Source organism: Poecilia reticulata, chromosome 10, assembly GCF_904066995.2.
Source record: "Poecilia reticulata chromosome 10, P_reticulata-male-v2, whole genome shotgun sequence".
NCBI classification, from domain to species: Eukaryota; Metazoa; Chordata; class Actinopteri; order Cyprinodontiformes; family Poeciliidae; genus Poecilia; species Poecilia reticulata.
The window spans coordinates 26,673,046-26,688,499 of NC_088839.1; the positions used below are offsets into that span (position 1 = coordinate 26,673,046).

At 37.5% G+C, this 15,454-nt stretch overlaps 1 protein-coding gene across 2 annotated transcripts in view; it reads left to right on the forward strand.

Moving 5' to 3' along the window:
• Nucleotides 1–15,454, forward strand: part of kdrl (kinase insert domain receptor like) — a 62,178-nt gene that overhangs the window by 30,344 nt on the left and 16,380 nt on the right. The window contains exons 16-24 of one of the 2 annotated variants that reach the window (XM_008420784.3): nucleotides 987–1,093; nucleotides 2,018–2,144; nucleotides 4,415–4,519; nucleotides 5,900–6,013; nucleotides 6,501–6,589; nucleotides 7,546–7,699; nucleotides 8,268–8,365; nucleotides 9,669–9,791; nucleotides 10,002–10,113. In XM_008420784.3, the coding sequence (XP_008419006.1) occupies nucleotides 987–1,093; nucleotides 2,018–2,144; nucleotides 4,415–4,519; nucleotides 5,900–6,013; nucleotides 6,501–6,589; nucleotides 7,546–7,699; nucleotides 8,268–8,365; nucleotides 9,669–9,791; nucleotides 10,002–10,113 (1,029 nt within the window). Of the gene's footprint in view, nucleotides 1–986; nucleotides 1,094–2,014; nucleotides 2,145–4,414; nucleotides 4,520–5,899; nucleotides 6,014–6,500; nucleotides 6,590–7,545; nucleotides 7,700–8,267; nucleotides 8,366–9,668; nucleotides 9,792–10,001; nucleotides 10,114–15,454 lie in introns of both variants that reach the window. The other variant, XM_008420783.3, reaches the window with a different exon arrangement.

Below are 15,454 nucleotides of genomic sequence, written 5' to 3' on the forward strand. Positions count from 1 at the left end.
TAATCCTCCTTGATAATCAATCATAGCCAGGAGGAGGGTCTTAGCGCTGTAAATCAGTGTTGTGAACGTGCTGCTAAATGTGCTGATGACGGAGATATAACTCACCAATACAGGAAAATCATTTATCCACCGTTATTGATGCTCAAGCTAATGCTGCTGAAGCAGTATCGTAGCACAGAGCTTGATTGACAGCGCTAAGACCCGCCTCCTGGCTCTGATTGATTGTTTCTAGTTAGCACTGGAAGAAGGCGCAGGAGCTTGATTTTTTTTTCAGTTTATTTGTCTCATATTATACTATCACACTATAGTGACAGTTTCAACAAATATTTAAAACATATTTTTTCTTATAAAAGTTACTGCAGCTTTAAGATTTTAAGATGGATCCCATTCATCCAATTTTGTAAAGATCGTCTTTAGACATTTCAGTCCGTAGATGAGCATCCTATTTCACAATTATATGCTACTTTGACCCAGATAAACACATCCCATTATGTGGTTGCATTGTGAACAAAATGTGGAAATGAGTAATTTTCCACAACACTGCAACTGATTAAGCCATTCAGCCTTTCTTTAATCAAGATTTATAGTTGTCCTTTCTGTGTGAATGTTAGTCGGAGACTGGAAAATAAACGGTTAGTGATTGCACGAATTACTTCAAAAACAATGTTTGAAGGAAAAATCCTTGGGAGAAATGCGGTGTGTTTGTTCCACAAAAAAATTTGATTCCACCTCTTTTTTTTCTGTGCATCCACAGGAAAAAGTCAAGGAAGTTAACAAGTAAACAAAACAGAGAAAGAATGTCTTGACATAAAAGCCTTGGTGACTTCAGGCAACAACTGCGATTTTTATTTGTAAATTTGCAACAGACGGTTTGGGTTTTGATGGTAAATTCTCCAAATGCTTCTTGCTAACAATCGAATTGAAAAGCGTGCACCGATTTCACAGCAAAGCATCCAGGCAGCTGACGACAGCTCTTCTCTTTCCAGGAGATGAAAGCAAGTCAAACATTGAGGTCATAATTTTGGTGTCCACTGGAGCCGCTGCCACGTTCCTCTGGATTATGCTCATCCTGTTCATCCGAAAGCTGAGAAAGGTAAGAGCGCTGCAGCTTTAATTCTGTGGATTTTTCCTCCAAGTGGAAACCAGTTTGGTTCACTGACATCACTAACCCATGCTGGTTGTGACGCAGTTTAACACTGAATGATACATTTAGCTGGATTTCTAAGTGTTTAGGTCCAGCTGAGTCATGTGGAAACAACATCTCAGCCTTTTCTTCTGCCTTATTGCTCAAAATGAAACCTAAGATGTAAGAAACTATTAACTAAGAACTTATTTCAGTGCTGAGCACAGCACTAAACAGAAATAAAACTAAAGTAGTTGGGCCTAAAGAGGAACAATTAATGTTCAACACTCATCATCAGCAGTTATAGTTACACTGTAAAACATCTGAGTCGTCATTTAGTTGTGTCTACTGTCTTCTACTCAAGTCAAATGAATTTAGTCAGTTTTAGGTTTTGAACCTAAATGTGAGTTTGTGAAAGATAAACTTACAGTAGCGAGTTGGGTTAACTTTTTATTAACTTTGTCAAACCTCCCAGAGTTGAATAAACTAGAGTTTGTAGGTTAGCACTTAAAAAAATCGAATGAAGAAAAATACAGGAGTGGGAGCTATTTCCCAGAATGCTTAGCGGCGTGTTTTTGTCTCCTGAGATGGACGTGCGTTACATTGATCTGACTCTTGTGTTTTATTAAGGCAAATGATTATTTTAAAGCGGATAATGTTCCATTAACACTAAATGTTTTTGAGTTGAATTCATTGTGATATTTAGTAAAATTCATTATCAGATCAGAAATTTTGTTCCTGCAATTTGAAACAATAATTTAAATTATTCAAAGGTAAAATAAGTAGTTACTTTAAAGTGAAGTGTCTTCTTGCTCAAATGTTTTATTCAACTAAACTAGATAATAACAAAAACTATAGATAATAATTGTGATTCTTCTGTTTCCTTTTCAGCAGCCGGCGCACTATAAGATGGGTCCGTCCATCATCATCGATCCTGATGAGTATCCTCTCGATGAGCAGAACGATCTTCTTCAGTACGACAGCAGCAAGTGGGAGTTTCCTCGTGACCGCCTGCGTCTCGGTAAGCTGCAGTAACAAAAAACAAATACTCAGAAAATTCAATATTTCAACAAAAATATAACCTTAACACACGCTCAGATTTGATTTTGCATCGTAGTTGATACATAATGCGTTTATTATCATTTTTCCCAACCAAAAGAATACTGACTATGTGTCACTGATCCACAAAATATGCTAAAATAAACTTCAAAAGGTTTTTCAGTTGTGAACATGATTGAAAGAAACAGGCTTATAAGTTTTAGTCAGAACATTTACACTATTAGAGCCATTAAAGTCACTAAAGGGACAATTGGGACATGTGAGTCACTGCAATGTTTAACGTCGGGTCAGTTTTTACTTGACAATCCAGATACGTCTGTAATGGTGCAATGTGAGATCCCGAGGTGTGAGCAACCCAAACACTGAGCTGAGCAGAGGGTAGAGCTGTGACTCACTCGTCCTAATCGCCTTAACAGACCAATTAGTGTCATGACTGCAACTCATAATCCTGCTTCTGGCAACCATGTTGAAAACGAAAAACGTCTTTTGGATGAAAGGTGAAAAATCCTCAAGAAACATTAGAAGAAGTCCAGTCCCCCTCTGCTTTATTGCTCAAGAGTCTCAGTTTTCCACTAGAGTGTAGTATTCAAGTGTAGGATTCAATTTGGAGGCTTTTTGAAAAAAGTCTCGAAAATCACGTGTCATTTGCCAATTTTTAGAGTTTAACTGCATGTACATGCTCTGAAATATTTCCACACCTTTGTTTAAAATGGAAAGATTTGTCCCCTTATTGTGACACCTGTCCTGTACAATTCATATAAAAAACAAACACATTTATAACAAGAAATCATTTAGCATTCTTTATTTTACACCAGCCATCAATTATTTGAGCCTTTGCATTGCCTGGGTAGAGTCAGAGTTTGTAGAAAAGTGACAAATAATCAACAGGATCTGATTGTATGAAGTTTCAGTCAAGAGAAGAGTATAAAAATGTTTATTTGTTTTGACTTATTGATTCTTTCCAGACATGTCACAGCCATTGCGTCGAACATTTGCACATTAACACTAGTATGAATGTTTGTTGGGATGTGGAGGCACCTGTCCTCATAATCTGATCGGTCTGGGGAAACTCTGCACACATTAACAACTCAAGATGTTAGATGTTGGTCGACTCCTACCAAAGAAAACTGGAGGATAACATTGAATCTAAAGGTGTTTGAACAAAGTCTGCACTGCAAAAACACAAAATCAGATTTAAGTATTATTGTCTGGATTTTAGTGCACAGATGAATAAGACAAAATTAACTTACAAGTAACTTTTGTAACTTTTCAACAAGCTTGTTTTAAGTCAGTAATTTCTTAATATCGATTTAAAAAGGTACCAATTCTGCAGGCAGATTTGTTTCACTTATAACAAAACATTTTTCCCATCTCATAAGTGTAAAAAATGTTTTTTGTTTTCTTTTTCTTTTTGTTTTGGCCTGGCATTTGAGCTGACAGTTTTAGCCAACGGGGGAAAAAAAATTGGACACCCCTGTCTGTAGATTTCCAAGTAGTTTTGTCTAGTTTTTAGTGCAAATATCTTAGTATACTTTAAATAAGACAAAAGTAACTTATAAGTAACTGTTCAGCAAAATATATACAATTGCTTAAGTCAATAATTCCTTAATATTGATGAAAAAGTGCAGTGGCAGATTATTTCACTTATAGCATGGGTAGAATGTGTTATTATAAGTGAAATAATCTAATATCTTTACATCAACATTAAGGAATTATTGACTGAAAACAAACTCCTATTGTGCTGAAAAGTTACTACTTTGGTATTATTAAAAAATAATATCAAAAATACTTGGTAAGATTAGATTTTTCCACATTGTATGTTTACAGATGTGCATACTTAACAGAACCAAGTTATTCATCCAGTTTAGTTCTTTTACTTCTAACTGATTTATTTAGAATAAATTCTGTTAGTGTTTCTTCCTGATCTGTCAGGAAGAAACATTATGAGGGGTTAAGAGGTAATTGTGGAAGCTGTTCATCGTGAGTGCCACTAAGATAGATGGCAGAGATGTCGCATCGCTCTGCAGCTGCACAGTTGAGTCATCACTTAACACTGACCTGCACTGTCGCCCCGGCTTAAGTGGACCATAAATTCATCTCTAAACACTAGAATATCAAAGCCCCCGTATGTTTTCTGCAACCTTAACTTTTGTTTTTCTTTGTATGCTTGGTTATTTATCCCCAGGGAGTCTGATTTAAATCCTCTTCTGACATATTTGATTTCTTTATCAGGTAAAACTCTTGGCCACGGAGCTTTTGGAAAGGTCGTCGAGGCATCTGCTTTTGGGATTGACAAGCTCTCAACATGCAAGACTGTTGCAGTAAAAATGCTTAAAGGTGGGAATGAAACAGAGTAAAAACAAGCTATGACTAAAGAGAAAACTTGAAAAACATCAGTTCCTTGGGTTAAGAGACCAACCAAATGAATTTCTCTTCTAAAAAAAACTAAAAAAAACATGTGCAAATGGTGTTTGTGCGACTTAATAGTTCAAAGCAAAGAATTGGAGATGTGTTTGTTGCAGAGGGAGGCAGAGCTAAAGGCTAAGACCTCTAACCTTCCAGCTAATGTAGGGACTGAGTAAGAGTCCTTCACATCTGCAGATGAAGAAAAGTTCAAAAGTGCAAGAAATGAGAGCAAAATTATCAACAAATCTTCAAACTTTCTTATTCTATTGTTTTAAAACAATAGAATAAGAACTAAACCACAACACTGGTTTAGTTGTGGTTTAAAGTTTTATGAATGTTCTTTACTTTTTCAAATATTTCCAATGAGTTACATCTGCATCAAAGTTAAAAGGCATAAAACAGGCAGCTAAATTAAAAATGTTTTCAGTTTTATTAGAACCAAAAGACCAGAAAGTGAATATCAAACATCAACATTACGGCTCTCAGCTGCACTTATTGTCTGCTGTCTTATCTTTATGAATTGTGTCTGGGGATAAATCACAGACTCTGAGAGGAAAAGTGGACGCAGGTCAGATTTAATGGAAAGCAGCAGCTTTGTGACTTCAGACTGCATGGCTGCTTTTGTCTCATAAATCTGATGCTGGCCAAAGCAGCAGACTAAAAGTCTTCATTTGTATATTTCAAGACATTGTTATTGTTTAAATTTACCGCAATCAGATATGTAATCTAAGCACACATGCTTATCTTATTTTGTCTGGATTTATTTTTTTGAGTTGTGATTAGATATATTAAGAGCTGCTTTATAAATCCGGTATCCTTTATTTATTTTAGTTTTTTGGAAACATATGCAAACATATCTATTTGAGACTGTACAAAATCCATGAAACTATAGACAAATTTTATTTTCAAGCAGCTCTTAAGCGTTCAGAAACTTTTTTTTTTAAATCTTCATAAAGATACAGATTAAAGTAAACAAGCTGCAAACAGAAAGTGAAAAACAATGTTGGTAAAATTTGATAAATGAAGATTGAAAACTGTAACTTATAAATATAAAGCTGCTAAATTGCACTTAAAAATAATGAAAATCATAAAATTATTTAAAAACTGTTAGGGAAAATTGTTAAAAATAAAGTATTATATAGAAATAAAGAAATATAAATAGAAAAGCACCTTCTTCTCATTGTTGATACAGTGGAGGTTGTCTGTTTCTCTTCTAAAATATATTTTTAGGAAGGTTTTCAAGAGATTCATCAAAACAAAGTTTAAAAAAACCAGTGTAATGATATTTACTGAAATTGTCTGTTTCTGCAGGTGGCGCTACATCGAATGAGCGTAAAGCTCTGATGTCGGAGTTAAAGATCCTGATCCACATCGGCAACCACCTGAATGTGGTCAACCTGCTGGGAGCCTGCACCAAACCTGGAGGTGAGCTTCACCCTGCAAAATCACTAAATGTTACTAAGTGTTATTGGTCCAGTTTCTAGTGAAAATATCTCAGTACGTCTGAAATAAGACAAACTAACTTAAAAGTAACTTTTCATCAAGAAATAGGAGTTGGTTTTAAACAAATAATTCCTTAAAATTGATTAAAAGTACTGGTTCCACTTGCAGATCATTTCACTTATAACAAGGGAAAGATGTTTCATTATAAGTCAAATAATCTGCCAGTGGGTTTACTATTTTTTCATAAACATTAAGAAATTATTGACTCTAAACAAGCTCCTATTTCTTGCTGAAAAGTTGCTGTTAAGTTAGTTTTGCCTTATTTAAAGTGCAAACTAGATACTTGGTAAGATTCTCTTTTTTTGCAATGCAGAGGGTGTTTAGAGATGAGCAAACCTGTAACAAAATTCTAATCAGGTTGTAGATTAAAAATATCAGTATCAATAATCACAAAAACTGTGTTTAACAGGACATTTAATGATGATTGTGGAGTTCTGCAAATACGGAAACTTGTCCAACTATCTAAGAAGCAAAAGAGACGACTTCCTGGTGTACAAGGTGAGCTTTCTTCTTTCTCTTCATGCAAAAACACAAAATCTTACCAAAATCCTACAGGACATTTTCCCCAGGTTTTAAATTAAAATGTTTTGTTCCACTGGCAGATTATTTTACTTATAGTTAATACTTTTTCATCAATATTTTTGACTTAAAGCAAGCTACTGTTTCTTGCTGGAAGTTAGTTTTGTATTATTTCATGTGTACTAAGATATTTGCACTAGAAACTAGACCAAAATTATTCAGTAAGATATTGGATTTTTGCAGAATAGGACCATGTTTTCTCCAGGGAATATTTTTAATCGAAGAAAACATTGGAAATAAAATAAGGACTTCAACGTATTTTTACTCAAGTAAGAGTAAAAAGGTATTTGGTAAAAAAGTCAACTCAACTACTGAGTAACTGATCAAATGATCAAAATTTAAAAATTACATAATCAGATAATATAAAGTTAAATGGAAATATTGGAATCTTAAGGACCAAAATTACAATAATTTATATAAATAACATAAAATAACAAAAACTGGCTAAATAATTTTTTTCCAAATCAGTTTCTTTCAATAAAAAAACTGATTAAACTTTAACAAAAACTGCAGGTGTGTCTCTGTGTCTGGTGATTGTTTTGGTTAAAACGTGTTTATTCTTCATTCAGTGAGTAGAAAATCCAGAAAGTTTACTCAAGCAAGAGTAGAAATACTTCATAATAAAATCACTATAAAGTAAAAAATACTCCTAAAAGTACATATTTTTAAAAAAGCTACTCAAGTAAATGTAACTAGTTAAAATCCCAAAAAGTTACTTATAAGTTAGTTTTGTCTTATTTCAAGTGTAGTAAGATTTCTGTGCACTAGAAACCAAAAATACTTGGTAAGATTTTGTGCTTTTGCAGCGTGATCCTTTGATCTTAACATTAATCAGCTGCAGTGTTTAACTCTGTGCTTCGTCCTGATGCGGCCAGCGGCAGGACGGTAAGGTGGTGTCGGCGGGGTCCGGCTGCGAGCTGAGCGAGCTGATGAAGCGCCGCCTGGAGAGCGTGGCCAGCACCGGAAGCTCGGCCAGCTCCGGCTTTAACGAAGATAAGAGCTACTGCGACTCGGAGGAAGAGGAAGAAGGTAAAAGGGCCAAGCCCGTTTCTGGAACGAGAGCTCCCCGCAGATTGTTTTCAGGTCTGATGGGACATTTCCTCCCCCCGTTCGGCGGTACAATCGCTGCAGCAGGAGCCGCTGTCATCCCACTGAGTCTGGGGAGGCGTCTGTTTGTTTCCTGTCGGGCTCAGCATGCCGGCCTTTTTATTTCCGAAGTGTTATTTCAGATCTGATTAGCTGTTTACTCAGGTGGAGAGGTGGAAGGACTCCTGAGAAGCTGCTCAGCAGACGAGGCTCATTACCACACGTTTCACCTGACATCTTGTTAAAAAACACAAAAGAAGCTGTTTTGATCTCTCATCTGTTACGGATGTTTTAAAGAGGAGGAAACAGGACATCACTTTAAGTTGACTTGTTGTCTTTATATTTGTTCCTCCCACGGGAAGTTTTATCTTGTCTGATTTATCTGGCAGGTGTATGAGGCTGATCACACCGAATGCTTTGAAAAACAGTCGTAGATGAGGAGATTTAGCTGCTTTGGATGTTTGAAAAATCATCCTAGATGGAAAAACACTTTATGCTTTTCATTTTACAGAACCGGAGGATTTATACAAGAGAGTTCTGACGCTGGAGGATCTGATCTGCTACAGTTTTCAAGTTGCAAAAGGCATGGAGTTCTTGGCGTCACGCAAGGTACTCCCTTCTGCAGTCGCTTGTGCACAAGCATAAACGATTTGAGAACCAATTCTCGTTTAAAAACACGACATGGATTCATGTGATGATGAGAGTTTAATGGAGAATGTGAAAATGTTGAAAAGTGTGTTTTGCATGTTTTCAGACAGCAAACATACACAGTATTTTTGTCTAGTTTCTAGTGAAAATATCATAGTACATTTGAAATTGACAAAACTAACTTGGAAGAAACTTTTCAGCAATAAATAAGTCAATATTTCCTTAGTATTGATGCAAAAGTATTAGTTCCATTGGCAGATTACTTCACTTTTAACAAGTAAAATAATATTATTATTAATAATAAAAAATCATTGACTTAAAACAAACTCCTGTATCTTACTGAAAATATACTTGTAAGTTAGTTTTCTCTTATTTCAAGTAAACTAAAAATATTTGCACTATAAACTAGACTAAAAATGCTTGGTAAGATTTTGTGTTTTTGCAGTGTAAAAACTAAAATCTCCAAAAATGTTGTAACTTTTTTTTACCTACTCAACTAAGCATAAACTATTTTAATTAAACAAATAAAGTAATCAGATTGTTTTTTATCAATGGGATCATAGATGGGTTTTGCACATTTTCCTTGTTAAATAAAAACATTTAGTTTGCTCATTATTTTGGTCTTGATTGAAGAAAAGTGAAAACTATTTTGTCTGTTCCCTACAGCAGAAACAGGATCTGTGTCAGAAAACACTTCCTGTGTTTGGCTAAGTTTCATTAAGGTGTACGTTAGAGCATAACTCAATAAGTAGATGTAGGTCCTGTTTAACATGAAAATATGATGAAACTTTGTGTTCCCTCCAACATTTTTGTGAGCAGATTTTAATTGAAAAGTTTTGTCTTAATTTAATCAATTTGTGGTTGAATTGTGCTTGGAGGGGGCCACATAAAGTCAGTCCAGAGACCCCAAATGGCCCCCGTGCCTCACATTGAACACCCTTGGCCTACAGTGACCGTGCCATTGCTGCTTTGACCCACTTTCAGCTGTGTTTTCTGGATAATGTCTCCCCTGAGGTTTGTAAAGGATGCCAAGCTTGATCCCATTCATAGTTTTGGGGAGACCGGATGAAACTGATTAGAGAAAAATGCTATTGTTGTAAAACACCTCCAACAGAAGCAAAAACAAAAAATCCCGCAGCACTATTACTGATCTCTTGACCATATGTATATCCTGCCCCATTGTTTGCATGCCAGTTTGGGGAGCCTGTCATGCTTGAGTTCAAATAGTTTGAGTCTGAGCGAGTGTTTTTCTCTCTGTCATCAGTGCATTCATCGGGATTTGGCTGCTAGAAACATTTTACTGTCTGAGAACAATGTGGTGAAGATTTGTGACTTTGGGCTGGCCAGAGACATTTATAAGGACCCGGATTATGTGCGCAAAGGCGATGTAAGTTTATTTTTATTTCCGTTATTTACACAGCTGTCTGCATTTAACAGTTAGCTGCTGCAGATTTGGCAGAAAGAAACGACATCTTGAGCTCTGCTAACTGATTTCAGGGTAAAAACGTAGATGTTTATGTGTAGTTCCTGTGTGGATTGATAAGTTTGATATACAAATGGGAGAGAAAGATGAACTTGAATCAATCATTGGTTACAGGCTAGGCTGCCGCTGAAGTGGATGGCTCCTGAAGCCATATTTGATAAGATCTACACAACCCAGAGCGACGTTTGGTCCTTCGGTGTCCTGATGTGGGAGATCTTCTCTCTAGGTGAGTGTCACCAACCCATAATGCAGTGAGTATTATGTTAAATTATGATTAATTACAGTTTTAGGTTTAATTTTACAAGCCACATCCAGGCCTGATTACTAAGATTTAAAAAGATTAATCATGATTAATCTCTGTAATAATCATCAACAAATTTTTTTGACTGGACTATATTAGCATTTTATATCAGTCAATATCAATAATTATTGTTTTATTGTTTTTTTTTTAACTTTAAATACCTGATGTACTGCCAGACTGGTGACATGATCTTTCCAGTTTTATCCACGACGTTCACTTCACGCCGCTGTTTTTTATTTTTAAGTAGTTATGAGACACAGTGGCAAAACCTTAAACTGCTACTGTGCAAGTTACTCAGCAAATTGTTGCTAGGTAACCGCAAGTTACTCAGCAAGTTGTTGCTAGGTAACTGCAAGGTACTCAGCAAGTTGTTGCTAGGTAACCAAAAAGTGAGTGAGTTCACTGATTCCACCAACTTTGCTTAGCTAGCTAAAGCCTTTTTACTGCCTACGTCTCCCAGAATGCTGTGTGCTTCTGGATCAGAGTTCAATTAATATTCTATATATTGAATATTCTATCAGATATATTATCTATTGATATTGATCACATGAATATCATGATATTTATTGTTACTGATTTATTGTCCAGCCCTAATTAATGGAGTACACAGCCACAAAAAAGGCTATTTGCTGAATGAACAATATATTCAGAGCAGTAATTAATCAATCAATCAATCAATCAAATTTTATTTGTATAGCACATTTCAGCAGCAAGGCATTTCAAAGTGCTTTACATAATTAAAATAAAAACAGAAATAAACAGTGAGAAAGAGAGAAATTTAAAAAATAAAAATAAAAAAACAAAAAACATCACATCATTAAAACGTCGAAAAGAAAGAAGAAAAAAATTAAAAACATTAAAGACATAAAAACATGGAAGACATCAAAACCCGCACTCTAACCCTAATTTAGCCATAAGCAACTCTAAACAGGTGGGTTTTAAGTTGAGATTTAAAGGCACCCAGTGTTTCAGCTGTTTTACAGTTTTCTGGAAGTTTGTTCCAAATCTGTGGTGCGTAGAAACTGAATGCTGCTTCTCCTCGTCTGGTTCTGGTTCTGGGGATGCAGAGCAGACCAGAACCAGAAGATCTGAGGGGTCTAGATGGTTGGTACAGTAATAACAGATCTTTAAGGTATTGTGGTGCTAAACCGTTCAGAGATTTATAAACTAACATCAGTATTTTAAAGTCTATTCTCTGAGCTACAGGGAGCCAGTGTAGGGACTTTAAAACTGGTGTTATGTGCTCTATCTTCCTGGTTTTAGTCAGAACCCGAGCAGCAGCATTCTGGATCAGCTGCAGCTGTTTGATTGATTTATTAGTCAGACCTGTGAAGACGCTGTTGCAGTAATCAATGCGGCTAAAGATAAATGCATGGATGAGTTTCTCTAGATCGTGCTGAGACATAAGTCCTCTAATCCTAGAGATGTTCTTCAGGTGATAGAAGGCCGACTTTGTGACTGTCTTAATGTGGCTCTGAAGGTTCAGGTCAGAGTCCATCACTACTCCCAGGTTTCGGGCCTGATCGCTGGTTTTTAGTTGTAATAACTGAAGCTGTGCATTGATTCTAGTTCGTTCCTCTTTAGGTCCAAAGATAATAACTTCAGTTTTGTTTCTGTTTAGCTGGAGAAAGTTTTGGCACATCCACACATTTATCTGTTCTAAGCATCTATTCAGTGATTGGATGGGTTCAGAGTCACCTGGTGACATCGTGATGTAGAGCTGTGTATCATCCGCATAATTGTGGTAGCTAATCCTATGTCCTGTTATAATCTTTGCCAGTGGGAGCATATAAATATTGAAAAGAAGGGGTCCTAGGATTGAACCTTGGGGTACCCCACATGTGACCTTTGACCTCTCTGATGAGAAGTTTCCAATTGAAACAAAGAAATCCCTGTTCTTTATGTAAGATTCAAACCAGTTGAGCACTGGACCGGAGAGTCCGACCCAACTCTCCAGTCGATTCAGTAAAATGTCGTGGTCAACAGTGTCGAAAGCTGCACTGAGGTCCAACAGAACCAGCACTGTGGTTCTCCCACAGTCTGTATTTATATGGATGTCATTGAACACTTTTACAAGGGCCGTCTCCGTGCTGTGGTGAGCACGAAAACCAGACTGGAAGGAGTCAAAGCAGTTTGTTATTGTTAGGAAGTTATTTAATTGTTTAAAAACAGCTTTTTCAATAATTTTGCTGATGAATGGGAGGTTGGAGATCGGCCTGTAATTCTGCAGTAGGGATTTGTCTAGATTGTTCTTTTTTATAAGTGGTTTGATAACTGCTGTTTTCAAAGCCTGGGGGAAAACACCTGAAGAGAGCGATAAGTTTACTATTTGGATCAGATCATTAGCAACAACAGGCAGGACTTTCTTAAAGAAATGTGTGGGTAGGACATCCAGACAGCAGGAACTGGAGCTTAATTGACTTATAATTTCTTCTAGGGTTTTATAATTTAGTAGTAGAAATTGGGTCATTTTTCCTGCATTTGTTTTGTTTGGGCCCAGCATTAGTACTGTCTTTGGAGTGGATGAGCAGATTAATCCTCTGATCTTTTGAATTTTCTCTGAAAAGAAACTAGAAAACTTGTTGCAGGCGGCAATAGATTGAAGTTCAGGTGGTAACGTCATTGGAGGATTTGTGAGCCTGTCAACAGTGGCAAATAAAGCTCGAGCATTGTTAATGTTTTTGTTTATGACATCTGCAAAGAAAGCTTCTCTCGCATGTTTCAGTGTTGTGTGATAGTTACGTAGTCTTTCCTTGTAGATGTCATAATAAACGTGCAGTTGACCTTTACGCCATTTCCGTTCGGCCCTACGGCAGAGTTGTCTTGCAGATTGAACTACTTGTGCATTTCTCCATGGAGATTTCTTCCTACCAGTCACAACCTTCACTTTAGTGGGGGCAATGTAATCAATGATATCTGAAAGTTTGCACTGAAAATCATCCACCAACTTATCTACGTCACTATAACTTAAGAGTGAGGAAGAAGAGTAGATTTGATTAAATGTTTCTGCTGTGTTTTCTGTGAAAGTACGTTTTGTGATAGTAGCTGTTTGTTCAAGTGGGTTAACGGATAAAGAACTGTCAAAGAAAACAGCAAAATGATCAGACAGGGCAATATCAGTTACAGAGACATTGGAAATATTCACACCCTTACTGATAACCAGGTCCAGTGTGTGTCCCTGAGTGTGTGTTGCTTGTTTGACATGTTGTGTTAAACCAAAACTCTCTAATATATTACAGAGCTTTTTAGCCCCTCGGTCTTGGGGGTTGTCAACATGAATGTTGAAATCACCGACAATTATCAAACAATCGTAATCAATACATATGAGAGATAGAAGCTCATTCAAGTCCGCAAAGAAATTTTCCACATATGTTGGTGTTTTGTATAGAGTTAGTGTCAAAGTTCGTTTGTGGCCTTTTACCTCGATTCCAAGATATTCAAAAGACATAAAATTACCCAAAGAGATTTTACTACAGTTTATGGTATTCTTAAATATTGAAGCTACGCCTCCTCCTTTTTTGTGTTTTCTATTTTCACTTAAAAAATTGTACGTAGGAGGCGTTGATTCAATTAGTACGATTGCTTCATTATTGTCATTCAGCCATGTTTCTGTCAGAAATAAAACATCAATATTATGCTCAGTGATTAAATCATTAATTAATAGAGCTTTAGAACAGAGAGATCTGGTATTTAAAAGAGCCAGTTTAAGTGACTCGGAGGCTGAAAGCTCTTCAGTCTGAGGTTCCTTTAGACAGGGGATCAGTCTGAGGTTTGAATTAAGACCACTGTTTTTTGTATTTCTGTTTTTTGTAACTGTTCTTGTAGTGATCCGGACAGGTATTGTCCTGCTACGCAATGTTGGGGGGCCAGACACATTCTGGAGGAAGACGGGTGTAAGGATAATATCTGGACCCCGGTCTCAGACCTCAGAAATGCAGAGTGCTGGATCTTCAGGGAGGTCAGAGGCAGGTGGCTTAGATGAAGTGAGAGTTGTGCCGAGGCGAACCTGTTGATCCATACTATCCAGCTGGGATGAGAAAGAGTCCGTCCGTCTTTCTCTCTGACCTGAATTCTCCACCAGCATTTTCAAGCGGCTCAGGTGAAGCCCGACTCTCTTTAGTGGGTCACTTTCTAATAAGTGTGAGTGAGTGTAGGAGCAGAGAGGGAGGGGGGAAGGAGAAGGGAGGGTGGAAGGAGAAGGGAGGGGGGAAAGATGTGGGATGGGGGAAGGCGGAGGGGAACCAGTCATTCTGTTCACAGCCGATGTTTTATCAGTTTGTATTGGAGTAGTTTGTTCTTGATATGCGGAGGGCTCCATCCTAATCAGACATCCTTGAGCCTGTTCTTCTGAAGCGATGGTCACATTGTTGTTCTTGTTGATAAAATGAAAAATGTTTGCAGTGAGCAGCCTTATTCCGTGTTTGTTAAGATTGCGTCCTCCTCTTCCAAAGAGGTGAAAGCGCTGCCAGTAGATCCAGAGGTTATCGATGAAGGTCACTGAGCTGGCAGAGCAGGTTTTAATCAGCCATTTGTTTATCATAAGCAGCCTGGAATGTTTTTCGTCTCCCCATTGAGGTGATGGAATTGGACCACTGAGAAATAACTTCATTTTTAATTTTCCCATAGTGTCCAGAAGAATATTAAAGTCCTTTTTCAGAATCTCGGATTTTTGCTTTGCCAGATCGTTGGCTCCAACATGCACAACCAAAGTCTCCATGTTTGGCTGATCAGTGGTTAGAGAGAGCACTTTGCGGGTCAGATCAGATACAGTGTCACCAAGAAAAGAAACCACTCTCGTTTTCTTGGGATTGCAAACATGACTGATTCTATTTACTGCCTCATCTCCAACAATAAGCACTCTTGGCATACCTTTCGTTTTCCTGGTGGTCACTTTGTCCTTCGGAGCTTTGTGCGGTGGATGCGTTGGTTTAGCCTCATTGCTGATGTTTGAAGGTGGGTTTTCACTCAGAGGCTCGTGCTGAAGTGCAGAAAATCTGTTTTTCAGTGGGATTCCCACGGAGTCAGGATGTTTTGAGGCTCGGGCTGGTCGCTTTGTCCTTGGGAGTGGGCTCGGTGTAGTCGTTTTGGTTCCGGCTGCTTGTTTGTTATTCTTTGGCGGAGCAGGTGTTGAGGTTGAAGGTGGGTTTCTGCTCAGAGCTGGCCACGCTGATTCATCCAGGTGAGGGGTTCTCCCCGTTAGTCGTCTCATGGGATCTGCAGTGTGAGACTTTTGTTTTGGCTTGGCTCCCTGAGCGATCCAGGGTGA